Source organism: Ctenopharyngodon idella, chromosome 16 (assembly GCF_019924925.1).
Source record: "Ctenopharyngodon idella isolate HZGC_01 chromosome 16, HZGC01, whole genome shotgun sequence".
NCBI lineage: Eukaryota > Metazoa > Chordata > Actinopteri > Cypriniformes > Xenocyprididae > Ctenopharyngodon > Ctenopharyngodon idella.
In genome coordinates, this window is record NC_067235.1 from 16377643 (window position 1) to 16404762 (window position 27120).

The window sequence follows — 27120 nt, forward strand, 5'->3', positions numbered from 1 at the left end:
TTTATTCCGTCCGGCTATTTTCGCCTTCAAAATTCATTTATTTTCTTCTCGCTGCCTATTTAATTTGAGCCAGTTAAGATGCGTAATTAGTATTTCAATCTTTCCTCCAATCCTCTCCTCCTCCCTCCCTCCTGTAGCTCTCTCTCTCTCTCTCTCTCTCTCTCCCTCTTCCGCACTCTATTTCTCACTCGCACAAATTCTACATGTCTCTGTCGCTACGGCAACCAATGCTTTTCCCCACTTCCAGGCGCTCAGCCTCTCTCCCACTCCCTTCTTCAGTGGCATGAGGTAGGCATGTGAGTCGATATCTGTCTTGAGAGTGTGAATCTGCATGTTTTCAAGTGTGTGTAGGTGCATTTATGAGTGTTGCCTGGAAGTGAGAGTGTGCCGTAAATCTGGATACAGATGTTGAGTTTTGTTTGATGGCTCGGGATGAGGCTTAACCTAGGGAACGCATCCACAGGTGTGTTTGCACGCGTTTGTGAGAGTGTTTTTCAGTTGATCTTGTGCTGCAGGTTGGTTCTTGATGAATGCGATCAGCTTTGTTCTGTATGTGTGTTTTTATTTGTGTTGTCTACAGCCATCTGTTTGTGGTCTTTTAGTCAGTGTCAAGACTGAAAGCTCCCCCTTCCAGCTCTTCTTCTCCTCTCATCCTTCTCTCTTTATGTCATTCTCATTTAAGAGATGATCGGAGAAGCGAGGAGCCAGTGAACAGGCAGAAGCGATGGAGCGATGGTAAGCGCCGAACAGACTGTTTTGGTTGCACTGTGCTCTCAGATCTGACCAATTAGTTTCCTGCAGCCCGTTGGGTTGCATCAGCTTCTGCTTTAAGTCTCTTTCCATCTGTGCACGGTTCACGCCTCTCAGTTCATGTGTTTTTTCCGATCTCTAGCTTTTCCTTTTCAATCCCTCCTTCCGTCTTTTCGTTGCTTTGTCTCTCCTTCCCCCCAGCTCCATCTCTCCCCACATTGGATTCATTCCCCTTTGGAGCTTCCTGCTGGTCACTGTAATTTTTTGCACTGCCACCGGTGACACAGATGACAGAAAGTGGGAGGAGTTGAGCGAAATGCAGATGCCAGTCACGGCGCAGGCCAGCACCACTCCGCTCTGGGCCGTGGACTGGGGTCCCACGCAGACCCTGGAGGACGAAACCCATCATGTCCTGTCCAGCCTGGAGACGGAGATTCTGAGGGTGACCACATCTGAGGACTGGACGAATCATCGGAGTGCGCCTACCAATCAAACACAACGCCCAACTATGGGAGAGAGGGATAAGATAGAGACAGAGGAGCCGGACACCAAGGAAGGTTGGTATCCGTGAAATTAGTTCTTTATCTGAGAGCTGCATCGCCAACAGGGATCTGGGCTCATGCTGGTTCCTCAAAGTAGCAAATCTGTGCTTGAGGAGAGCTTAGATTTCTCTCCCATTGAGCAGAAGGGAGGCATAAATCCAATCAATACAATTTTACCTGATTATGACACTCTGCCCACTCTTTTCGCCCCCACATTCCTCTCCTGTAATGGCTTCTTGTTGCTTTCACTCAAATGTCTTTGTTTTCTCGTTCTTCTACATCTCTGTTTATTTTTATAGGGTTGTGGGACATTTTGGAACTGAATTCAAAATGACTTTTGAAATTCTAGTTTAATTCTTGAATTTGAATTGAGGTAGCAAACAGGACAGAATTTAATTTTATGCATTTGGCGAATACTTTCATCAAGTGCGATTTACAATGTATTAAGGGTGTTTGTTATATTAGTTCATAGGAACTGAAACCATGACCTTGACCTTGCACTCACCATGCTTTACTCTTTGAGGAGTGTATTGTTAACTGTAATTCAAATTAGAATGTAATATATTTCAGTAATATAATTCATACAACAGCTATTAGGTGTTGTTTATAAGTTCATGATATCATGCACACACTTTCAGATTAGATGATATCAATATTCGATGCTTGAAATTCAACCAATATAAATTCCATCAATAGAAATTTGTATTTTATTTAATATTTAATTTATCTATGTATTTATACACATAATTTATATATAATTATAATAATATTAAATATATTTAATTAAATGACATATATAATATGATAATTGTATGTATGTATATGTTAAATGGTCCATTATGGAAAGGAGCTTTATTTGCCAGATTGGAAATTTATCCCAAAGTCTTCAAAATGGCTCCAAAGACTTGTCAAGAATATAACCAAATATTCAAATTTTGTGGGACCAAATGTAAATGTTTAGGAATCTGTCACTAAAAATCCACATTTGTTGGCCATGACTCTGAACATTGGAGAGGACATGTCCCTTTCCATGTCTATTTTCTTTTACCTATTTCTCAAGCTCATTTTGTGACTGTGTTGAATTTTTTTTGCATTGCAATTCAGCATGTCCTCTTCCATTCATTCCAATTCAAAGTATAATTCAGCATCGCATGGGTTCAATTCAACTGAAATCCACTCGAATTGAAAGGGAGCCAATTCTTTTGTTGTACTGCTCACTCCGTCTGATTATTCTTTTCCTTTGCCATTTCTTTCTTCAGTGGACCCACAGTTTTATGTGACGGTGACAATTTCATCTCTGCTGATTCTCTCTGCGGTCATCATCTCTGCTAAACTCTGGTGAGATGTTTCAACACTCCTCTGCTTGCACGATTCTGTCATACATCCCCTGAGACAGCTTGCTCCCCTGCGTGTGTGTGTGTGAGTGACAGAACAGTCAGTGTGTCATAATGGGTTCACACAACAGATTTCCACAAACTTTCAGTGAAGGGTTCTGCTGTTCAGTAAGTGTTCCCTGCAGAACTGTTAAAAAAATGTCATCTATGGATATTCAAACTCTGCAGATACTAACAGTGTGGACATCTTGCAGTGTTTTATTGTGCTGGTTTAATTAGAAATGTAGCCCGGAGCGTCGGGGGCCATCAGGCACAGGAATGCATTTGTACTTACTCGGACGGCAGCATTCAATCGCATAGATGATCATTAAAATGATATAGAGAGCTAAGGAATGGCCCATATCATCCTGAGAGTAACTATAAACACGGGGTGACAGGTTATGAGTGTGATTTATTACTACCTGCCTTAGTTTATGCTAGAATGTTCCCCTTGCTGAATTCACTTCCACTGAAACGTGTCAAAAACTTGTGAAGCCAAAACACTTGCACGGCAATCTGTAACAATTTTACGTTTTGACAAATTGGTGGCTAATTTGTATGAATTCATACATTTTCGTAATGTCTGCATAGGCCCAAAGTATACTTTGGTTTTTGCGTACGCTAGGGTATGTGTCTGTTGTGTGACGTAAATTTTGTCAAACAGCGTAGTATGCGTACTTGCTTACTGTATGTGTCCAGTTTTTCTAACTGCACAAAATCTACAGATATTATGGGACATTGTACACTGGAGAACTTCCTAGTGTGCATGCATGTGTCCATTGTCTGTGAACCCTAACAAATGGAGTACTTTGAAAGGCAGTGTGTTCCACTACACTACATTATATACAATAATAAATAAAAAGAAATGTGATAAAACATATCGGTTTGCAATATCAAACAGCATAAAGTACTGTTTTTGTACACTATCTGAGCGAAACGGCTTCTCAAACAAGAAAAAATGTAGGGCGGGACTTGATTTTGTCCATCTGAAATTGATTGGATTGTTGTTGTTTTGTCAATTTCATGTTCTGAGCATTAAAAAATGGTTAATATTTATTTATTTTAAAAAATACGTTTATGTACGAATCACAAATAATAGCGTAATCGCCACCTCTTGAAATTGTTACGTTTTCTCTTCAGGTTTCTTCAACCAGGCCCATACTTTCTTTACTCCGCGGTAAAGCAATGGTGCAGGCTACTACAAATCAGAAATTATGGGACTGTTTGAGAGCTTGTTTGTAAGATCAATAAAACGGTCACATCGCGAACTCCCGCTAGGTTATGTTAACGTGAAGCCGCCGCTCACGTATAAAACCGGCGTTCATCTGAGCTAGCCGAGGGCGATTTTATTGCATACAAAAGCTACATCTCCGCAATTAATCTCTGTATGCCGCACACTTGCCTTGACAGACACCCTCGCGCTCATTTAACAACCCCCAGCCCTCCGCCCGTCATCCCATCAGAGCAGAGGTGGAGTGAACTCACTCCTGAGTCACTGCAGATAAGTGCGTGTCGGTGTGGGGTATTAATATTACATGGGACGTCACACAGAGTCAGCAACACTTTGTCTTCCTCATGGTTGCTGGACAAATATGATTTTAACTGAATATTTCAGCGTATCTCTCTCATTCGCACGCTTTAATTTCTCCTGCTCTGTTATTTTCGCTGAAGGCAGTCTATTAAATTAAGCCAGTGAGTGAATGAACTTCCTGTCAGTGTTTGCCTTCTTTTCCTTTATACTCTTTAATCTCTCTTTTCACGCCTTTCTCAGTTTTTCCAGTGTCTACATTCTCGATTCGTTCACTGGCTGTCGTCCTAATCTCTCTCTCTCTCTCTCTCTCTCTCTCTCTCTCTCTGTCTTTAATTCAGTTACGACCGCAGTCTCTCCCAGCGTCCTCCACCTCTCTCCCTCGCCATCCCTCGTTCCATAGCTCAGGAGGACAGCAGGCAGACACTGCACAGCACTCCATCCTTCTCCGATAGAGAGAGGTAGTGTGCGTATGTCAGTAAGCCTGTGAGGCAGGGTGCCAAGACTGGCTTAGGTACTTAGTGTGTGTGAAAAAGGAAAAGCAAGATTGGTAAGCCAGACACTGTCAAAGGGAACATAAATAAAAATAGAACATGTTCCCAACAAACAAAGAACACAAGTAGTAGGGGCTATACTAAATTTGACTGATTTGTTCTTTTAAAATGATGTCAAGGTGTCTGTGGATCCTTAATAAAATGTCAAAGTTTTCAAAAAGTATTAGCACAGAAAAATCTTGTTGAGACAAAGAAGGATTATGATAAATGTGTATGTATATGGTGTATTATGAGTTAATATATTGTTACATAAAAAATAAATGATTAAGATTAATATATCATAACATAAAACGTATTAGATTACGTTTTTATTATTTCATGAACTTGTTTAATGGAAAATGTAAGTTGCCTATTTGAAATGTAGTTCCTGCATATTTTGCTGGAAATAAATAAATAGATAAATATATTTTAATTTTCATAAACTCCTTTGGTGAAAAACTAAGTGGAAATCAGGCCTAACTATTTGAAGTTGAAACTGTATTTTAGTTCCAACATATATTGTTATGTAAAATAAATAAACTCATATTTATTTTATACATTAAATCATTAATTAATATTAATATTACATTATTATTGTAATATTAATTAACTCATTTAGTGGAAAACATACCTGTTGATTTTTAAAATTTATATGTGACCCTGGACCACAAAACCAGTCATAAGCGTCAATTTTTTGAAATTATGGTTTGTTAGGATAGGACAATATTTGGTTGAGATACAACTATTTGAAAATCTGGAATCTGAGGGTGCAAAAAAATCAAAAATATTGAGAAAATCGCCTTTAAAGTTGTTCAAATGAAGTCCTTAGCAATGCATATCCACTCACAAAAATACATTTTTGATATATTTACGGTAAAAAAATTTACAAAATATCTTCATGGAACATGATCTTTACTTATAATATCCTAATGATTTTTGGCATAAAAGAAAAATCGATAATTTTGACCCATACAATGTATAGTTGGCTATTGCTACAAATATACCCGTGCGACTTATGACTGGTTTTGTGGTCCAGGGTCACGTTTAATTCTCACCATTCATTCAAACTGAACGCTGATGTGGTTTAAACCTCATTATTTAATGACTAAAATATATTTCTATCTTTGTTTTGTTACAAAAAAAATATTTAAAAAAAATGTGCGTTCAATGAAAATGTGTTCAATTAATTCAATTGACAGGCTCTCAGCCTTTTAATTAAAAAATGCAGATACCCTGTACGTATATGGATGATCGTGTGAAAATGAAGGTGTGTAAATAAGTGTGTGTTGTTAGATCAGTGGTAATGGCTTGCAATACAAAACAGCCAGTTAGGCATTGTTGTGGATGTTTTCTTCAATCGTTGTGAATATTTCAACAGGAGAGAAGCAGAGAGAGTAAGAGAGCGTGCCATCCATGAAATCACTCCCGCTCCTGCTGCTCTGTGCATTTCAGAATTAATCTCACTCTCGATAATAGAGTGAGACCCTTATTAATTTCATTTGCCGTCTCTTTCTTCATCTTTTTACCCCTCGCTGCAGGATACCAGTGGTCAATCTTTGAAGAGCTGACTGTTCTGAGCATGATAATCAAATCCCGTGGGCATGACACAGACTTTGGTGTGAAGTGAACTTGTGGGCACGCCATCCGAATGTACATAAAATGCAGATTGACACATGTGGATATATGGATGAATACATCTGTTTGGACACTCTGATGGAGACTGTGAGGTTTTGTGGTCCAATGGCTCTTCGTTTCTGGCTGTACCTCTTTCTTCCAGTGCCGTTTGTACAGTATTATACTCATTAGCTCAACGCAGCCATTCACAAGGGCTCCGGGAATGCTATGTCCTCTACCATGAAAACAATCATTAGCTTCTGATCTTGGAATAAGCTGTGATGTATGTAGTCATTAATTTAGTAACCGGCGTGACATGCTTGCAGTGGCCTATCTCTCATGCATACAAAGGTTACAGCTGCCTACCGCTGCCTTCATCATACTTTGTGTAGCATTTATTTGGGCTTAATGAATGACTGCAGTTATTTTGAAGAGTTAAATATAATTCACATCATCTGTTTATAGTGTTTTGTTTCATATGGCTCTGTGTCTCATGGCAACAGTGACTGCAGTGACGTCAGCTGATAAAAACAGATATCTGGAAACACCTCTGCAGTGTAACCTTATAATTTACACTAATTATCTGACGAACGATTTCGTCATTCTGGCTCAACATCTGTTGAGGTGTTCGTGAAACCTAAGTAATTCTTTTCCGAGTGTGTTGTTACATTTATTAGCATAATACTTCTAAATCATGGCCATATATCTCTTCTCGGGGTGTTTGAGACCTTGATAGAGAGGTAATAAAACAGTCTTTTTGGTTAGCAGAGCGCTAGCACACACCAAAATGACTGACGTGTGTGATATTTCCGTGTTGAGTTTATGGAAAGCACAATTAAGGACATGTATGAAGACAAACTGAAAAACAAGCTTGGCGCTTCCATGGCATATTCAGTTTGAAAAGCAATTAAAAAAACATGCCACACAAGTTTGTTTGATGTCTCGCTACGCCAACCCATGGCTAGCGAGGCAGCTTGGGGATTCTTATTTATATTTATGAACCGCAACTATCAAGAGGCTTTGGGTTTTCAGATGGTAGAAACCTTTTTAAATCTGTTCTGTAGTCTGTGTAAATTGCTACCGATTTTACTTACGTATTTTGACATATTTGATGTATGAAAGAGGATATTGGCTTTCTGTTCCAGAATGAAGCCAGACGAATTTGCCAAAGCTCTTTGCGAATAGCTATCTGGCTAATGGTTAACATTATCTAATAGAGAGCATCAGTGTCCGCCCACTTTTTCAGTGGCCTTGATTATTTGATTATTAAATGATTCATTTTTCCAATAGAGATTTGTGTTTAAGAATTATAAGCCATGAACCAAACCAACCAGCTATGAGGTGAATTACAGCATCACAAACTTTGATTTGAAGCAAAAAATAAAATAAAATATTTGAAAATTTGACAAAAAGACTATGAATTGGTACAAGACTGCATAATGGCTTTGAGGGAAAGAACTGCAATCCCATGAAGCATTGGAAGATTGCAAGATTTTCTTCTTGTGACTGATTCGTGAAATTTTCTTTACAGCATCATGGGTAATGTAGTTTTTCACCATGCATTCAAGTGTTAAACATGATTATTAAAAAAATGTAAAAAAGTTTAAAGGGATAGTTCACCCAAAAATAAAAAATTCTGTCATTAATTACTCACCCTCATGTCATTCCAAACCCATAAGACTTTCGTTCATCTTCAGAACACAAATTAAGATATTTTTGATGAAATCTGAGAGCTTTTGTCCCTCCATAGACATACCACAACTTTGACGCTTCAAAAAGTTCATAAACAGATTGTAAAACTAATCCATATGAATTAAGTTTTTTAGTCCATTATTTTATGAAGAGATGCCACCGATTTATATGATGAACAGATTTAATTTAGGCTTTTATTCACATTGATCAGCGAACATAAACAGAAGCTCAACCGAACCTGCTTGATGCGCGAGAACAAATCTCTTTCGGAAGCTCAAACGAGCTGTGTAACACACGAGAACGAACCTCATTGGTTCTCGCATGTCAAGCGAACATGCTTGAGCTTCTGTTTACCACAACTGATGTGTGAGTTGATGAATGTTTATATGTGAATAAAAGCCTAAATTAAATCTGTTCATCATATAAAGTGATCGAGTCTCTTCAGAAAATTTGGACTAAACCGCTCAATTCATATGGATTAGTTTTACGATCTCTTTATGAACTTTTTGAAGCGTCAAATTCATGTAGCTGTCTATGGGGGGACAGAAAGCTCTCAGATTTCATCAAAAATATCTTCATTTGTGTTCCGAAGATGAACAAAAGACTTACAGGTTTGGAACGACATGAGGGTGAGTAATTAATGACACATTTTTGGGAGAACTATACCTTTAAATAATGCGGACAGATGGCTTCAATCTCGATTAACAACCTCATAGCTCACATTAGGTTTGAATTTAACGGTTATCGTTAGTAATCAGTTCCCCTATGGAGAAACTGAATGGTATTTTTACTTCTGAAACCCTACTGTTGCTCTCTATAGCCTGTGCGGTCTATGTGATGTCATCGTAGAAAGAAAGTCGTTTCACAGGAATTTGTTAAAGATTCAAAGACATTTTTTTCTTTAAAAGTATGCACTGATGAATTGTTCAAAATATGATCAAGAACAAAAGATGATCAGTTTTGATTTATATTGATACATATCGACTTTAAACCAGAAGAAATTGTTCTTTAAGCTGTATTTTCCTAGGAAATCATTATCATCCTCAAATAACCATGTAACTCATGAAAAAAAGTGATAAAAAACTAAATGACAAAAGGGAGGGAATAAGAAACTAATGTGCCATTATAGTTTATGGGCACAGCAGATTGAAATTTTCACATCATGCACAAGTAGCTACACTATGTGAGATATGTTTGGAGGTTTCACACCATTTATGTAGCACTGCCTTAAATATGTGGTTCACTGTACTATGAAGTCAATAAAAAAGCCATCTCTGGTGTTTTAAAACATGTTTCTGTGCCATGGTTTTTTTTTTTAAAGGACTGCCTATATGACAGTGACTCATGCAATCACGCACGCCAAACAGTCAGGCCAAAGGGACACCGCGAGGATTCATTAGCCACTGCACAGCAACAAAACACCGGGACACAAAGACACTTCACACATTCACTTCAGACACACACACGCTGTATGTAAGCTGCAAGAGTTCACAGCTTCCATCTGCTCAGAGCTGAGAGACTGAGAAACAGTGAACCTCAGTTGCGCTGACTGAAATTAACACCACTATTTATAGAGAGAAAGAGAAAAGGGTGTGTGCGTACAAAAAGGATCATGGATTTTGAGGTGGATGGATTTTTACAGACAGAAAGAGAGAGGAGGCAGGGGTTAATGTAAAAGTAGATCATCACTCTCTGCTTTTTTATTGTTCTCCTCATTTCTGAGTGGACATTTCCACAAGTTAATCGCTACCATTACAGACCATTATGCAGGACAGAGAGAGAAACATTGCTTTAGTCAGGCTTTATGGCAGGATAAAGGGCATTTCGCATAACACACTGGTGGGAAGAGTGTATGTGCTGAGAAAGAGAGGAAACTAGGATGTTATTTCAGGGCTCCGACATTAAAGTGTGGCTAATTAATGTCATGACCTCTTAACAGACATGCCCCCATTGAGACGAAACATTTAGCAGCACTTAACATTAGAGGAAAGGAAACATGAAAGCCAGAGACTACACAGGGTGACAGATGGATATCATTTATTCATTGGCTTCATCAATTTACATCCAGATTTAATACCGAACAAAACAAACACGCAAAGGAAAAGGAGTATGAGTCAAATTAAATGACATTTACAGCACACATGCACATGAACATGCACCCAGCGTTGTGTAGCAGTTGTATTTGTGTTAAACTATGATGATGGTTTGTGTCTGAGAAGTGGCCATCGGTTGGTTTATTTGTCTATTCAAGCAAGCAGTCCACAATGTGTGCGGGTGACTGAAGATTGAGATCAATTAGACTTTGACCAAATCTTTCCGCTCCCACGAAGCCTGAAATATACAAAAAGAAAGAATTATTCAAGCGAGAATTTGACATTATAATGATACTTTATGATTTTTCCTTGTGGCTATAAATGGTGCATATTTGAATATTATTTATCTGGCCCCATTTACATCCATTTTGAATGCCTAAAAAAGGTACATTTTTTGACATTATGCCACAAATGTGATTGATCTTAACTTGTATAGAACCCAGGACATTACTTTCCTAATAATATTTTAATAATCACATAATTATTATTGGAAAGTTAGCAGCAGCACACGGACAAGGAATAGTCCTGAAATGTTAATGACGAGTCTCCACTGAGACGCCTTTAAAGCCTTGGACTCAGATTAATCTGTGTCAGACCGGCCCTGAATAAATTATACTTCTTCTTAAGTGACATTCTTCAGTGACAAAGAAAAAGCAGTGGTGATCAAAAGCCCCCCTCCCTTTCCAAAGCACATCCTGACATGAGATTTCCAAACCAGGACAGAGACAATTTTAAACTCATTTGGGCTTAATTAGGACTATAAGCCTGTGGGTGATTTCTTATACATCACACTTAACTGAAGGCAGGAAGCAGTACATAATCTCACTGAAACAGCACGTAAAAACATTCATAAATCATATTCTATGTGCTTAAAAATGCCATTAGTAAACACAAACTCCCTGAGTGTTGTGATTTATGTGAGGTCAGTAGTTATAATAGCAAAAAAACTGTACAGGGCTTCTTTGATATAAACCACTGTGATGTTTTATATTAGTCATGGTACGTTATAGAGTTATTTATAGAGTTGAAGACAACTAAGATGAAATGGAGGGAATTCTGAAGCACTAAACCCTAAAATACAATTAACTTACCCTTTGACCTTTGAACTCTTTTTTCCTGGTTGCCGTGGTTCCTGAGAGGAGGCAGGGTCTCTTGGCTCAGCTGGCTGGTCTGCATCCTGATTGGATGCTGCTCCAGCAGGGGCGGGGCCAGATGATGGGGAAGCAGAACTTGCCTTGAGGGTTTTCTGTAGGTTTGATACCTAATTAAAGAGGTGAGGAAAAAAAATTGTAACTGAATCCTGGAGTTGTCAAATTAGTATGCAGCTAATATACATGGTATATTAGCTTAATACTGCACAGCATATACCCTATACTGCCTATATATATATATATATATATATATATGAATGGTAATACAGTAAGCATTATGCCACAATAAACACTTTAAACTCTAGTATGCTATGTTACCACTACTGTAACCAATAAATATGGTTATTTAGCATATTTATCCAATGTTGTGTATTAATGTCCAATCATAAACTGATCACACTATCACACTTCAGCAACAGTATGAGTTATTTGGTATTCTGAATTTAGCCTTAATAAACTGTTTAATTTTACGTATCAAACAGGTAAACACATAAAACAGCCTTCATATGTGGGTCAGGGAAGATGCTTTTTTTTAATCTTTTAATTTGTTCAAAATATACTACAAATGGAAATCATACACACAATGACTTGAATACACCTCTTCTATGATAAACATGTTTTATATTCTTGATAAGACATTCATTTTAATAAAGTAAAAAATGTCTGGGTGATGCAACCGTCCTGAAATCATAATGAAGAAAAAAAGCCTCAAAAAAAAAAAAAAAAAAAAAAAAAAAAAAAGAAAAGAAAAGGAAAAAGAATTAAGTAGTTATTAGTTTGACATAATGTTTTATTATTTATATAAAGTATATATATTTTATTATATGTAGTATTTAAATAAAAAACTATGTACAAAACTGCTTCACTATCTTTTAAGAACTATAGTCTGCTAACATTTACCTTGTTATTAATATTTACCAAATTATCTTGAAAAATATATTTTAAAACCTTTTTAAAAATAATGATTAAATATGTACACTTACATTTATCTAAAGTACAAGAAAAATATGTTTACTTTTTACTTAATGTTTACATCACTTGAAATGTTAGCGTCATTAAATTGAAACTTGAAATTATATTTAAAAAATTACAAAACCACATGAAACCAACATGGATACATTTCTAAGATCTTGTCAAATAAAGAATAAAAGATTATTTTAAAAATTCTCTACTTTACCATAGACATTATCTTACAGTAGTGTCCAAAAGTGATGTCTGGAGGGGATATTTGTTTTTAATGACCCTACAAGTCTGATTAAACCATCAAAATATGAGGAAAATATTCTATTTATATATTTTTTAAATAATTTTAAATTACACTAAACTTGGTTAAGGTATTTATCTGACAAAATTATTTTGCAAAAAAGGCAAACTACAGCTACACGTTTTATTTTACTATGCCAAAAAAAAAAAATCCATAAAAACCAATAAGCTCACAGAAAAAAAGCATACATTAATATTTTGTTGATTCTCTCTTGTTTTTGCATGTGTTCATTATTTCTTTGTATTACAGCATGGCCAAATTATGTCTGCATAATTTCCCATGTTTTATTGTTTTATCACAAATAAAACAACTGACTCAAAGCACAACTATGTAATATGATTACAAAATCTTTAACAAATTTTTAATACTATTTGAATAAAGAATGTGAATTTTCCTAGGACGGACATAACTTTTGGCCACTACTGTTTATGTCACTTAAGGCGCCGATATACTTCAAACGAAATCGAAGAACAAACTGATGTGACGTCATTTCAAACAAAATCAGACCAAAACAAAGTTCGTTTTGGAAGTTCGAAACAGCTTGCCAAAGCAAACTCTCAGGAAAAGTTCGCTCAACCTGCAAAACACCTTCGTACTACCATTGGTCCGTGTTGATAACGTAATAGGAGGTGTGTGCTGAGGCTCCGCCTTCTTTCACGTTCTCTGACTCATTTCATCTGTTGAGATCGTTGAGCTAAGATCTCCACGGGTGAAAACATGGACACACTGGATAGCCGCTTTATAGTACAAAATGAAGTTGTGCTTCTGATGAAATGAGGCACTGACACTGTTTGATACTGTAAAGCTGCTTGCTTTTAAGCAATCTATTGAATAAAATACCATATAAATAACCGTGACGTGACTTTACTGTAGTGCTAATTTGCAGAGCTCGTGCTAACACACCCATGTTATTATGATCAGATGCTTTTCTTATGCATTCTATAAAAAAAATGCTGTTTTTGTTGTGTTTATTTTGTTACTGAGAGGAAAGCGCAGTGCAGCACATATTTACATATTCATCTAACCGTCGCTCTCAGCAGTGTGGGCGGCGTCAGATGTTCGATAACAGTATATCGCTGCTCGCGTATTTCGAACTTCGTTTTACCCCTAAACAAAGAACGAAAAAGAACTTTGTTTGAAGTATATCAGGGGCCTTTAGGGTGGGTGAAGATTCACACACAAACCTCTGTTTCCACTTGAACTTTGACCTTGAGCTGGCTTTCTCTGTACTGATTGGCTCTTGACACCTGCTCCTCAATGCCACACAGAACTGCTTCACAACCTGCACACCTGAGCGAGACATGCAGAATATTTAACACCAACACGCAAGGCATTTCCTTTTTTACATCAGCAACAGCATCCATCGCACCATACTGACACAAACACAAATGAACACTTACCACTCCTGCAGTGTGTTGGCAATGTTGGGTAATTCGTTGGGGCCCAGGTCTCGACCTATGCTGCAATCTACCTCGACCTGCTGGTTCCTCTGGTCCAGTTTCCCGTGGATAATGTCACTGTAAACAGCCTCGATCAGCAGGTCTTCCAGCTCACGCACATTCTTCAGCTCTAACTGCTGGAGCAGTAGTGAATACGGCAGACACTGTCGAGCGAAAAAAACAGCACAAAGAGGTTTGTTTGCTTTGTTTCCTATGAATAGTATACTGTGGGCTAAGTTAAAACTTTTAATTTGTCCTGGTGATATTACAGAGGCTTGATAAGACTGGTTTCATCAATCATTCAAGTCAATAACACTAATAGCCCATACTGTTAACATCTGTGTGCCATTCATAACAGAGCTCATTAAAAACAGCATTAAAGTCGACATGAAATGGAAGTTGCAACAGTCTTTTCTTCCCTATTGTGACATATTTAAAGGGTTAGTTCACCCAAAAATTAAAATAATGTAATTTATTACTCACCCTCATGTTGATCCACACGCGTAAGACCTTTGTTAGTCTTTGGAACACAAATTAAGATATTTTTGATGAAATCCGATGGCTCAGTGAGGCCTCGTTATTTTGGCGCACAAAAAGTATTCTCGTCAATTTATAATATTAAGGTTGAACCACTGTAGTGACATGAACTGTTTTAAATATGTTTTTAGTACCTTTCTGGATCTTGAGAAGTTCGGTGGCATTGCGGTCTATGCAGGCCTCTCTGAGCCATCGGATTTCACCAAAAATATCTTAATTTGTGTTCTGAAGATGAATAAAGGTCTTAGGGGTGTGGAACGATTAAGGGTGATTAATTAATGACAGAATTTTCATTTTTGGGTAAACTAACCCTTTAAGTTAAATGCTTTTCAAAATAGAAAAAAAAATATGGTGGGACAGTAGCACTTTATTTTACAGTCTTGTTTCGCATGTACATACTATATACTTATTGTAGTAATTACAATAACTGTGTAATAACTAGGCACTAGTCCTGAACCTACCCCTAAACCTCATCTTAACCCATGTACCTTATATTACTCATTATTTTCTTGGTAAGTACACTGTAAGTACATAAAAAGTACACGTACTGTAAAATAAAGTGCAACCGGTGGGATTTGATTTTGTCTATCAGGAATTGAGTAGATTATTGGAAGGTTGTGGTTTGCTATTGCTGTGATCTCATGTGATTGACAGGTTGTCCCACCCTCACATCTCTAAACACGTCATCAGAGAAGAGGTGTCGTTGCAACAGGGAGGTAAGTTATTTTGAAGATTACAAGGGCACATTCATTTTTTTGAAAAGAGATAAATCATGGTTTGTCTAATAAATGGATGAATCGCTACCTTCAGATTGGAGGCCAGGCTGATGATTGACAGGTGACGGAGTTTGTTCTTCTGGGCGGGTGTGAGTTCAGGAAGTGAGGCTGCCCTCTCTAAATAGCAGACGTACATTAAATTAACATACATTATAACCAAGCTCACAGCCAGGAGGAAAACAACTGATTACATTAAAGCCCTAGTAAAATCTGCAACAGAACATGGGCCAAAGACTCCCGTTTCCCCCTCACAGGAGTTAACTTATTTAGCAAGGCAAAGGGCAGCATATACAGTCTCATTCAGAGTCAGAGAAGGGAATAAACCCACTGCCTCAGGGGGCCAATATCTGGTCAGATCATTTGTTGTCATGGTTACCTTTATAGTCGCAGTAGGTTCCATACGCAAAAAGATTGAGAAGCTGGTACACTGGTGCATGGGGACCCGTCTCCAGCTAGAGAGAGGGAAAGTGAAGTACGGACAAAGATTGATATGACAAAGTGTTGAAGTATTTTGTGTTTAGCACTAGCAAATAAGCACTTTAGTTCAGCTCTGTAGGAATGATGGTGCAGTACATGAGTACTCTGGGATCTCGGTGCAATATGTGGCAGGGATGTTTGTGTGACATGTAATGCAATAATGATGACATCTGTTGACGTGATGGTTTGTTTTATTACAGCACTCTTAGCAAACATCAGCATGATATATATATATATATATATATAATAAGAAATATATAAATTACTAAATTACCGTTCGAATGTTCGGGGCCTTAACGTTTCAAAAGTTTGAAAAATTAATATTTTTATTCAGCAATTACATTAATTAAAAGTGACATTAAAGATGAATATATTAAAGATGAATATTTCTAATAAATGCTGTTTTTTAACTTTCTATTCATCAAAGAATTCTGAAAAAAATGTATCATAGTTTCCAGAAAAATATGAAAAAAAAGCAGCACAACTGTTTTTAACATTGATGATAATAATACAAAATGTTTCCTAAGCAGCAAATTAGAATGATTTCTGAAGGATCATGTGACACTGAAGACTGGAGTAATGCTGCTGAAAATACAGCTTTGATCACAGGAATAGATTACATTTTACAATATATGTGACCCTGGACCACAAAACTAGTCATAAGTCGCACGGGTATATTTGTAGCAACAGCAAACAATACATTGTATGGGTCAAAATTATTGATTTTTCTTTTATGCCAAAAATCATTAGGATGTTAAGTAAAGATCATATTCCCTGAAGATATTTTGTAAATTTCCTACTGTAAATATATCAAAAAATTATTTTTGTGAGTAGATATGCATTGCTAAGGACTTCATTTGGACAACTTTAAAGGCAATTTCCTCAATATTTTGATTTTTTTGCACCCTCAGATTCCAGATTTTCAAATAGTTGTATCTCGATCAAATGTTGTCTGTCCTAACAAACCATACATCAATGGAAAGCTTATTTATAAAGCTTTCAGATGATATATAAATTGAATGTAATAATTTTAAATGATTTTACTGTAAAAAAAAAAAATGCCTCTGTGAGCTTAAATTCTCATTCCGGATGAAATGAGAATATTTGTTAATATGGTTATCATTACTACTATTAGTCATTTCTTATTAATTGAATTTATCATTATTATTATTGTTATTATTATTATTATTATTAATATTGCTATTACTATTGCTATTGTCACCTCCTCATCCTCCACTCTCCAGTTTTTTTTGTGTGATACTACTATTATTATCATCATCATTATTATTATTGTCATTAATTTTTTTTTCTTTATTTCATTTCTTTCTTTTTTTTTTTTTTTTAACTCTGGTTATGTCTGTTGTACTTCCCTATATGCTCCTTTATTCATATATTTCCACTCCCACACCCAGTTACACACACACACACACACACAAATCTTATTTGCTGTTATGTACGTTTTGTTGGTCTTTGTATTTGTATTTTGCATTTAATTTCTCATCTATTCTCATCTGTAAATATTGTAATTGTCTGTTTGCATAAAAAAATAAATAAATAAATAAAAGTCTTCAAAAACCTTTCAAAAATCATACCAACCAACCCCAGGCATTTAAACGGTAGTGTATTCAATTATATATATTTAATATATAATGTAATATAAAAATCTATATAAATGCATACTGACATGAAATACGTGAGATGTTCGGTTTTCAGGTGAACGTGATTTTACCAAGTACAACATGTTCCTGGATCAACATTTCAATCAACCAATCAGATTTGAGGGATGGGTTTACACAGTTTATGTCAAGTTTAGTCTTACAACCAGGGTTATTAACCTATCATTTCCCTCTGATTTAAGGGATACAATATAGGCAGGGTTTAGGGGTAAGGCTCAGATTAGGACTATGTTTTCGGACAGGAATGTTGTTCCAGGATCAGGAACTTGTCTTACTTGGCAAAATCATGGTGACTGTGGTTTTCAAGACCATAATACGCAAATCTAATTTGAATGAGATATGCAAAAAAAAATGGATTTGGTTTTGACAGCATAGGAAAACACATCAAGACAGAAAACAAAATAGCTCAACGCTTGAACAGACGATTAATCACCATGACATTAAAGATGACACACAAGTGCTGCCATTTAAAATAATTATGTTTGACACAGAATTCATACAGTCATCAAGTCTAACTGAAATAGATTTTTCAGCACACACATTCCTCACCTCACGGACGTTGGGCAGTTCTAGTATGTCTGAGAAAACATAGAGGCCTGGGGTTTCCAGTAGAGAGCTGATGGCCTGAGCCAGAGCTGACCCTGAGAGAGACAACAGCTGATCCACCTCCATCTGACGGGACAGAAAGAGCGTTTAAACAACCCATTTCAAAGGATGAGGTAGATATTTAAAGCTAAAGAAAGTTTGCATTTCATAAAAAGAGAGGACTGTGTTCAGACTTCTAAACTGAAAGAGTTGTTCTTATTAAATCTGTACCAGCAAGCCTCAATAACTCATGTACAATAAACCTGTTTCATTGGGCTTGTTAAATGGCTGTTGATCCAAAGCAATATGCTTTCGACAACACTTTGATGCAGGGATTTAATAAGACAGGTGGCTCACGGTAAAAATAACTACATTATCAGGATGAAGTTATGCATGATGCACTTTCATGATGATTAAAACAAGGCTGCCAAGTGCACTAGGAGATTACAGCTCTGAGACAGCCAAGAAAAGATGCATTTAAACGCACTTGACACAATGAGATTATTTAGGAGACTACAAACAATAACGAAAACAATGCATGTAGATCTGCAACATGTTTGAAAACAAAAGTGTGAATTGTGTTCCTCGACAAAGTCACTAGGTTTCAGCACATGAAAACAATATCTAACCGCAGATATACTTTGTTAAATGAGGTCTAAACGCATTCTGTGTTGTTTAATACTCATTAACAGAATAAACATGTCAGCTCGTGCTCATTGTTGAGCACCCGGTATGAAGTAACGTTACATCAACACAGCACCAGCTAGGCCTTGTCGTTGTTAAACTGATGTCGTACATTAGCACGCAGCGTTGCATACTTTACCAAGCATGCTCAAATGTATAATATTAATGTGCGACCACATTCCGAGTGCTGAAACGTGCCGAAGAAGCGATATATTTACCTTATTGATAAAGACTGAGGTTGTTTGTGTCAACTGTGGTGCCGCTGCTACTTCCGTTAGCAAGCGTGCTACGACATGAAAACGTGCTCTCTGATTGGCGGAGAGGCAGAAGGGAGGGCGTGACCACAGAGCGATTACGAGAGTGAGTGGATACACACCGCCACCGTGTGGTCACGAGAATTATAGCTTCTTGAGAAGTCTTCTCAAGAAAGTCAAATCAATATATAATATAATATATAATAATATATATATATATATATATATATATATATATATATATATATATATATATATATATATAATAATAATAATAAGAAGAAGAAATTAACTAAAAATATAAAATAACATTAATATTACATATCCAATATAACATTTGTATTACATTTGTTCACAAAACCAATATGAAGCGTAAGCATTTAGATTAAAACATTTATTTAATTCATCCATCTCCACATTCACATAAATTCCATCAGATGTGTCCAAATGTTTGACTAGTAAAGGAGAGCTTTACTTGAGAGCTTTACTTGCTTTGTGAAACAGCTTCAGTACAGAACACAGAACAGCTTGAAAATATCCTAACTGTGGTGTACTGACATAACATGATCTTGTGTTGAATTATGTCTTGTATTGAATTCTGCTTATACAGTTCAACAGTGTGCTCAAATTGTTAAACAACCTTTACTGTTTGGTTTTCCCCAAACAAAACTAGCCTAAACCACCCTTAAGATGGTTTCCAAGCCTGACCAGCTGAGTGGCTGAAACCTTTCTTTAAACTTAGGCTATGTAATATCACTCACTTATGGTGTTTTTATAATGTGTTTGTAATGTGCATTTGTAATAATTTATTTCTAATTTAATTCCTTAATTTTGTTCATGGAGATGAACAAAATGACATGATGAACATTGACAATGTGTCATTAGTGGAAGATTGCTACCATACTGGAAATCAAACATTTAAAATTAAAATAACATGAAATTTCAAGAACAGCCACTAGATGGCTGCAGAGCATCACTCACTGGCTCATTTGCCATTTCCACGTAGGTATTTTTATAGATGTTTTCCTTTAGATTTGTGTTTAGACATTATTATAACATTAAAAATGTATCTTTGTCAAAGCTAAGCTTTTGTCGCCACGCAAACCACCACTCCCTGATATCGCTGATATTTAAATAAGAAATGTGTTATATTTAACTATAATTAGAGCTGCTGCGAAGCTTCGCTTCTAACTGTCACGATCACCAGTGAGAGTGCCCATCATTGCCACCAGAGGGCACTCCATCCTGGACTACACACATCATTTGGACTCCATTTCCCATCTACCCTCATACCGATCACCCTGCACCTGCTACCCATTATGCAATCACTCACTCACACCTAAAAAACACTTGCACCCACACCTCCACGCGAAGTCTTGGTTTTCCCCGGTGATTTATACTCAGCGTTATTGTGGATTGTTATTCTTGTGTTTGACTGGACTGTTCCTCGTGTTTGATTCTCTGCTGCCTGCCCTGACCTTTGCCTGTTCCTGGATTCTGTACGTTTGCTGCCTGCCCTGATCTCTGCCTGTCTTTGGACTCTGTTTGTTTGCCGCCTGCCCTGATCTCTGCCTGTCCCTGTTTATGCCTCTGCCTTGTCCTTGCCCTGTTGTGTTTGCTTATCAATAAAAACTGCAAATGGATCCTAACTCCGTGGACCCAATCCTTACAATAATGTGCAACACTTGAGAGATTACAAGTCATACAGTACGCTGACACGGAGTTTGGTGTTCCTAATATATATATACCATAATATGTCTGCCCTTTCCCACTCGTCTTTTAAGACGATCACTATTGTGTGTGTGTGTGTGTGTGTGAGAGAGAGAGAAGAGCTGAAGAGCTGAATAAATAACTGTGAAAACTGAAATTTAAAAGTATGACTGTAAGCGTTGTGTAGTCAGTTAACACGGAAAGAATGAGATTAAAAAAAAAAAAAAAAAAAAGATAATTGAATCTACTTTAAGATGTAAGGTGTTGATGAATCACATTCAATTAATGTGAAGAGCATGTCAGGTGTGTCCTGCTCCTGGAGGATAAATGTCCTGCAAAGTTCAGCTCCAACCAAACACATGTGAACCAGCTAAACAAGGTCTTTAGGATTACTAGAAATATCTATGCTATACTCTCAGGAAAAATGGTACAAAAGCTGTTGCTGGGATGTTTCCATTTAAAAGGGTTCTAATATGTACCATTTTGTACACTTTTGGTACCCAATATGTAACTAATATACACTCTAGGTGTACCTTTTGATAGGGCACCACTCCAGTGACAGCTTTTGTAGCTTTTTTCTGAGAGTGCAGGCATATGTGTGAGTCAGTCAATACAATGTCAAATGTAATGTGCAAAACATTATTTTATCGTAACAGTGCATGCAACCAAAACTGATCTTGATTTTAATGGGAGATTAAACAAATGCTCTCTGTTACTTATTTTGTCAAACAAATAATCAGCTACAATGCAGAACACACACAGAAGAGAAGGGGCGACACTATAACATTCACGATGGAGAACAAACACACACACACGCACATGTTTGTTTTTGTGAATTGTGGGGACATTCCATAGGCGTAATGTTTTTTATACTGTACAAACTGTATATTCTATCCCCCTACACTACCCCTACCCCTAAACCTACCCATCACAGGAAACTGTGCACATTTTTACTTTTACACAAAAACTCATTCTGTATGATTTATAAGCCTTTTGAAAAATGGGGACATGGGGTAATGTCCTCATAAGTCACCCTCTCCTTGTAATACCTATGTCATACCCATGTCATTATACAAATCTGTGTCTTGATATGTCACAAAAACATGCACACATACACACACACACACACACACACACACACACACACACACACACACACACACACACCATTTTCAGGTTTGACTGTATTGTGACATAATTGCAAAAAAAAAAAAAAAAAATTATACTTCAGTGATGATACTTTGACAAAGATAAATTTTTCATTATGGCAGCAATCTTCCACTAATGACACATTGTCAATGTTATCTCCATGAACAAAATTAAGAAATTAAATTAGAAATAAATTATTACAAATGCACATTACAAACACATTATAAAAACACCACAAGTGAGTGATATTAAGTAAGTTAAAAAAAATACATCATCATACATTCCCATTAGTTATGAGCTCTTCCGTTTGCAAAAATAATGTTGCACTTGCATTCAATTACGGAGAGCACACACACACACACACACACACACATTAAAAGGCGACGTGGGACATGTTATGGACATGTTCTCATGGTCATGACTCATGTTTATCATTGATTTTTACGTCCAATCATTGTTGCCCATACGTAATCATTTTACTTTTATTCATATTATATAAACTATTTTTATAGCCTAGCATTTATCAACCTATAAAAATAGAAATAATATAATACATCTAACTCCGTGTCAGCATACTGTATGACTTGTAATCTCTCAAGTGTTGTACATTTGAGGCAAAGCTTCGCAGCAGCACTAATTATAGTTAAATATAACACATTTCTGCTTTAAATATCAGCGAGTGGTGGTTCGCGTGGCGACAAAAGCTTATAAAGTGGGATGATTTGCCAATGCCGTACTGACTCTATTTCTCAATTCCAAGAACGCAGAGAGCGGACTTGCGTTCTCGTGGAGTCCGATCTTGCCAGGCGACCTTGAAAGAACGAAATCTGAAGGACGCGAGGACGCAGAACGCATCATTTGAGAATTGAGATGTGCTGCGATCTTGTTGCTCAACTGACCATCCCAGCAAATTATAAGTGGCTAATGCACAATAAATACACATAACATCACAAACAAATGTCATGACCTATTAAAAGATTTATTTCATATTATTATAGACATTGTTTTCATATAATTTTATATCTTTTTATTTCACCGCGTGTATTTATGAAAATGAGTAGCCTTTGTGTTACCTATGCTTTGTCAATGTTAAGATTATTTTTTTATATTCCAATAAAAATACTGCAGGCTTTCTTCAGGTTATCACTTTATTAAAATTAAGCAAAACAAACGCTTTACTTTCACGAGCTGTCACATATTTGCGAGCTTCTAGCGAGAATCTCATAAGTGAGAACGAGAACTTTAAAGCTTACAGGCTTCCGTACGTCGACCGCCCGCAGCGTCTTCTGGGATTTTTAACGGTTCGACTCTCTCAAGTTTGCATTCGATGCATCCTCGATATCAAGAACACATCCGGGTACTTTCATGCGTCCTCTGTTCTTGCGTTCTTGAGTATTGGAACTGAACTTCGACGGTTGATCGCAAGATCGCTTAAAGGGTTAGTTCACCCAAAAATGAAAATTCTGTCATTTATTACTCACGCTCATGCTGTTCCAGACCCGTAAGACCTTCGTTAATCTTCGGAACGCAAATTGAGATATTTTTGTTTAAATCCGACGGCTCCGTGGCCGCAGTTCGGAGCGCCAAATCACGTGATTTCAGCAGTTTGGCGGTTTGACATGCGATCCGAATCATGATTCGACACGCTGATTTATTATGCTCCGAATCTTCCTGAAGCAGTGTTTTGAAATCGGCCATCACTAAATAAGTCGTTATTTTGTTTTTTTTTGGCGCACCAAAAATATTCTCGTCGCTTTATAATATTAATATTGAACCACTGTACTCACATGAACTGATTTAAATATGTTTTAGTACCTTTATGGATCTTGAGAGAGGAAATGTCATTGCTCCCTATGTAGGCCTCACGGAGCCATCGGATTTAAACAAAAATATCTTAATTTGTGTTCCGAAGATCAACGAAGGTCTTACGGGTGTAAAATGGCACGAGGGTGAGTAATTAATGACAGAATTTTCATTTTTGGGTGAACTAACCCTTTAAGAACACATATTGAGAAATAGCTGGCAGAAATAAGGCCGTCCTGAAGACGGCGCGGTTTGACCAATCAGATGAAAGGGGTGTTTCAGCGCCGCCCACATGTGCGAATGAAATATCAAAGCCATAAACCGAAAAAAAAAGGGAAATCGGGCCAAAATCTAATTTTCCGTTTGTTAAACTAAATGAAAAAACAAATAAACAAGCTATCTATTCATTTCTCGTTATTCCATTCCAAATAGGAAATGAAATGATCAAAACGTACATGGACCTACACGGACCCTTGTCTCATTGCATTGTCTTTGATTGCATAATAGCCGAAAAAAAGCTTTTTTCCCTTTGGTGCTAGGGAAAGGGGGTGATGAAGAGTGGAAAAAAACATTATTGTGCAATGTTTTCATTTTTCAAATGTCAAGTCAAATTAAAGACACACAAACTACATTGAACCTTTGAACCTCTGAGAATTTCACCGTTTATTAAAAAAGGAGGGCAATAGAAAAATACATATAGGCTACATTTGTACACATTTCAACTTCAATTCAAATGTTAAGTGTGATAGGATCCATCTCACAGATACGTTTATAACTGAAATCACAGGGCACGTCAAACCAGGTTTTAGAGCGTGAGTCCAGCACTGCGCAGTCTTCTCCATGAATCCCACCTGACTCGTGATTATTGGGCTCTTCATGCCATTCATTCCAGTACCTAAAGAGAGCAGCGGTGAGTCCAGACGAAATACCACAAAAACATCATAATCCCACCCAGTGATGCCAATTCAGCAATTTTGTTGCTAGATTTAACACTTTCCAGACTACCCTGGCAACCTAGCAACAAATTTAGCTATTTTTAAGATGTATTTGGTGACTTTTAGCAATTTTTCAAAAGTTGGCAACTCAAACAAGTGTACATATTTTCCCTCTAAATGACACAAAAATTGCATACTGTATAGCAGGTACTACATTTGGTTTGAAACTTACTTTGTGACCTTTAAAAAAAGTATTTTCTATAAAGTATGAATGTGTGTGAATGAAATTTGGATGTACTACGCCATGTCGTGTGGCCTCATGGGATAGTGAAGTGTCCATCGAATGCGCACTTAAAGAATAAATCTCGCTGGAAGTAGTATGTCATCCGGGTACTTTTTGCCTACATTTTTTTGAATACTATGTATTTGGATATACTACTTCGTTGGCCTACTGTTTTTTGCATACTATTCGATTAGGGAGCGATTCTACATAATGATGAGGTTTTACGTCATTATGTAATGACGCCATCACACAATGGCATCACAACATAATTTAGCAACTTTTAGCTACAAATTGACCTGCCTCTAACAACTTCTCCTGAAAATTTGTTGGCAACAGTGAACCCCCCCCCGCCCAACTCCCCCTTGTGTGTGTGCGCGCGTGCACGTACGTCTTATTAACCACTGTGTTGTCCACCCATTTCCACACTCCCTCAGTCTCAGCGTCTGATAAACCAATCCAGAAATGATAGTCAAATCCACCACGATTGCGTGCGACACCCTCAAGGGTGTGCTGTATTAAAAATAAAAATATATCAATAGTATATCATATTGAATAAACATATATGCTGCAAGCATTAATTATTGAAACAAATGTTGTAATTTTCCATCTAAGAAGAAGTGCATATAAGTAATAAGAATAAGCCACACACTTACATGTTGTTCGTGGCTGTGCAGTATTGTCAGATAGCCGCCCATGGACGCACAGCTCTCTTTGCTGTGCTGCCAGTCAAGTTTATCATCACTAAAGTAATAACACCTCTCTTCTAAATGTATCCAGTTCTCTGGGCATGGACTACATCTGATCACTGCGGAAGAGAGATGTTAATGAATGGAAAGCCTTGGGCATCAAATACCATTTAGTAATACACTAATTTTTGTGTCTCAGTCCTTTTTTTCTCACCCGATTTTGAACAAGTCTGTCCAAGAGTTGTGTATTCTGAGCAGAGGTGGGAGAAACGCTCCTGCATGGCAGTAAGTTTGAGAGACAGAGACGCAGCTTCAGACTCATCACTCTTGTCTGGCTCTACAGTGACAGATGATCTGTGACTGTTTACCACTGCAGAGAGACAGAGACAGAGAGTTTCTACCATCATCAATATATTAACCCAGCAGTCTTGCAGACAGCTGGGGCCAATTGCATAAACATAGCCACTAAGTTTAGACTGTGTCTTCAACTAGCATTTAGTTAGGGCTAATCGTTCTTAATTTTCAGATTCAAAATAAACCAATCACCTTTTTATGTAACTGACTTAAAAAAGATTTGTCCAGTCTTGAAGAAAAACATTATCCCCCGGTTTCACAGACAAGGCTTAAGCTAGTTCTAGACTAAAATGCATGTTTGAGCTGTTCTATTCTATTCTATTCTATTCTATTCTATTCTATTCTATTCTATTCGTTATGAAGCCCACACGCACTTTGACTGCATCATGCTTACTTGCATAATGTGTACGTGTAGCAGAGTGTTTACTTACAGAGAACGCCAAGTACAATGTTTGCACAAACTGAGGTCAGCAGAGCAATGAGCAGGACCAGAGCTGCCTGCCCCCTCAAACACTTCGCCCCTTTTTGAACACCTGATGAAGCACAAAATCATTAATTATTACTCTGATTGTCCCACATGTCTCCGAACACATCTACGGGGTGTGATTTGCATTCCACTCCTCCCTCAAGTTCACATACAGTACTTGCATTAATAACACACATACATTACCTTGTTTGCTCTGTGATGTGAGTATAGGTCTGTTCCCACTATGAGCTGTATCTTCCGTGAACTCTTGTAAACTGGTGTAATTTTCAATATCTTCCATCTTAAGTTCAGTAAATCTGTCGACCACCCTCTTCTTTATTTAATAGCGAAGCGAAGTAGTCCGTCTGACTAAAGTTATGTCTTTATCTTGTAGTCCTATCCTCCAGATCACCAATAATGAAATAAAAGTCCATGAAGAGGAGAGCAATAAGCTTCCCTGGGAGAATTAACAAGAGAAAGTTTTTCTGCTCAGACTTGTACGAACTGCTTCTTTTTACAGCTCACTCGGCTCTAACTTTTATCCCCTTTTCTCTCCCTCCCCCGCATCTGTGATCATGTGAACATCAGGGCTGGAGAAGGAGAAAATCAGCAGGAGGAATTAGAAGAGAGATGGTTATGCAATACAGAACATTTTAGCATGCACAGAACTACACATATTTTCAATGAGTCAGCAGTAGATTGTTCTAGCCAATCAGAACAGGTTGTTCAAAATTGTGAAATGTTTTTTCAGATGTATTCCTGTAAA

The 27120-nt window shown here is 37.2% G+C and overlaps 3 protein-coding genes across 4 annotated transcripts; 1 reads left to right on the top strand and 2 right to left on the bottom strand.

The window, feature by feature from the left end:
* The first annotated feature begins 5 nt into the window (after positions 1-5).
* On the top strand, positions 6-9322 carry pianp (PILR alpha associated neural protein). 2 transcript variants are annotated; one of them, XM_051864511.1, is made up of 6 exons: positions 6-288; positions 683-735; positions 1038-1307; positions 2552-2630; positions 4535-4654; positions 6265-9322. In XM_051864511.1, exons 1-6 carry the CDS (start codon positions 284-286, stop codon positions 6284-6286), a joined length of 549 nt encoding a protein of 182 aa, XP_051720471.1. In that variant the 5' UTR covers positions 6-283; the 3' UTR covers positions 6287-9322. The 2 variants fall into 2 exon arrangements, with proteins under 2 accessions (XP_051720471.1, XP_051720470.1); XM_051864510.1 differs by lacking the exon at positions 6265-9322 and having other exon boundaries at positions 952-1307; positions 4535-4658.
* A 730-nt stretch (positions 9323-10052) lies between these two features.
* Positions 10053-19061, bottom strand: cops7a (COP9 constitutive photomorphogenic homolog subunit 7A). Its single transcript, XM_051864508.1, has 8 exons — positions 18933-19061; positions 17995-18117; positions 15669-15744; positions 15321-15409; positions 13941-14143; positions 13725-13830; positions 11217-11386; positions 10053-10363 (listed from the first exon to the last, which is right to left on the bottom strand). The coding sequence occupies exons 2-8, from the start codon at positions 18115-18117 to the stop codon at positions 10324-10326; spliced, it is 807 nt and encodes a 268-aa protein (XP_051720468.1). The 5' UTR covers positions 18933-19061; the 3' UTR covers positions 10053-10323.
* Positions 19062-24261: 5200 nt separating this feature from the next.
* cldc1 (C-type lectin domain containing 1) lies at positions 24262-26933 on the bottom strand. The gene is made up of 6 exons (XM_051864509.1): positions 26559-26933; positions 26320-26421; positions 25749-25904; positions 25502-25653; positions 25237-25358; positions 24262-24525 (listed from the first exon to the last, which is right to left on the bottom strand). The coding sequence occupies exons 1-6, from the start codon at positions 26653-26655 to the stop codon at positions 24360-24362; spliced, it is 795 nt and encodes a 264-aa protein (XP_051720469.1). The 5' UTR covers positions 26656-26933; the 3' UTR covers positions 24262-24359.
* Positions 26934-27120: the final 187 nt, after the last annotated feature.

Coding starts and splice junctions, on each gene's coding strand:
- pianp (XM_051864510.1), top strand. Junction 1,308..2,551: donor GGAGCCGGACACCAAGGAAG/GTTGGTATCCGT, acceptor TTCTTTCTTCAG/TGGACCCACAGTTTTATGTG. Junction 2,631..4,534: donor ATCATCTCTGCTAAACTCTG/GTGAGATGTTTC, acceptor TCTTTAATTCAG/TTACGACCGCAGTCTCTCCC.
- cops7a (XM_051864508.1), bottom strand. CDS start 18,117: ATGGAGGTGGATCAGCTGTTGTCTCTCTCAGGGTCAGCTCTGGCTCAG. Junction 13,831..13,940: donor GCCAACACACTGCAGGAGTG/GTAAGTGTTCAT, acceptor TGTCTCGCTCAG/GTGTGCAGGTTGTGAAGCAG. Junction 10,364..11,216: donor AAGAGTTCAAAGGTCAAAGG/GTAAGTTAATTG, acceptor TGTATATTTCAG/GCTTCGTGGGAGCGGAAAGA.
- cldc1 (XM_051864509.1), bottom strand. CDS start 26,655: ATGGAAGATATTGAAAATTACACCAGTTTACAAGAGTTCACGGAAGAT. Junction 26,422..26,558: donor CACATCACAGAGCAAACAAG/GTAATGTATGTG, acceptor GTGCTTCATCAG/GTGTTCAAAAAGGGGCGAAG. Junction 25,654..25,748: donor ACAGACTTGTTCAAAATCGG/GTGAGAAAAAAA, acceptor TCTCTTCCGCAG/TGATCAGATGTAGTCCATGC.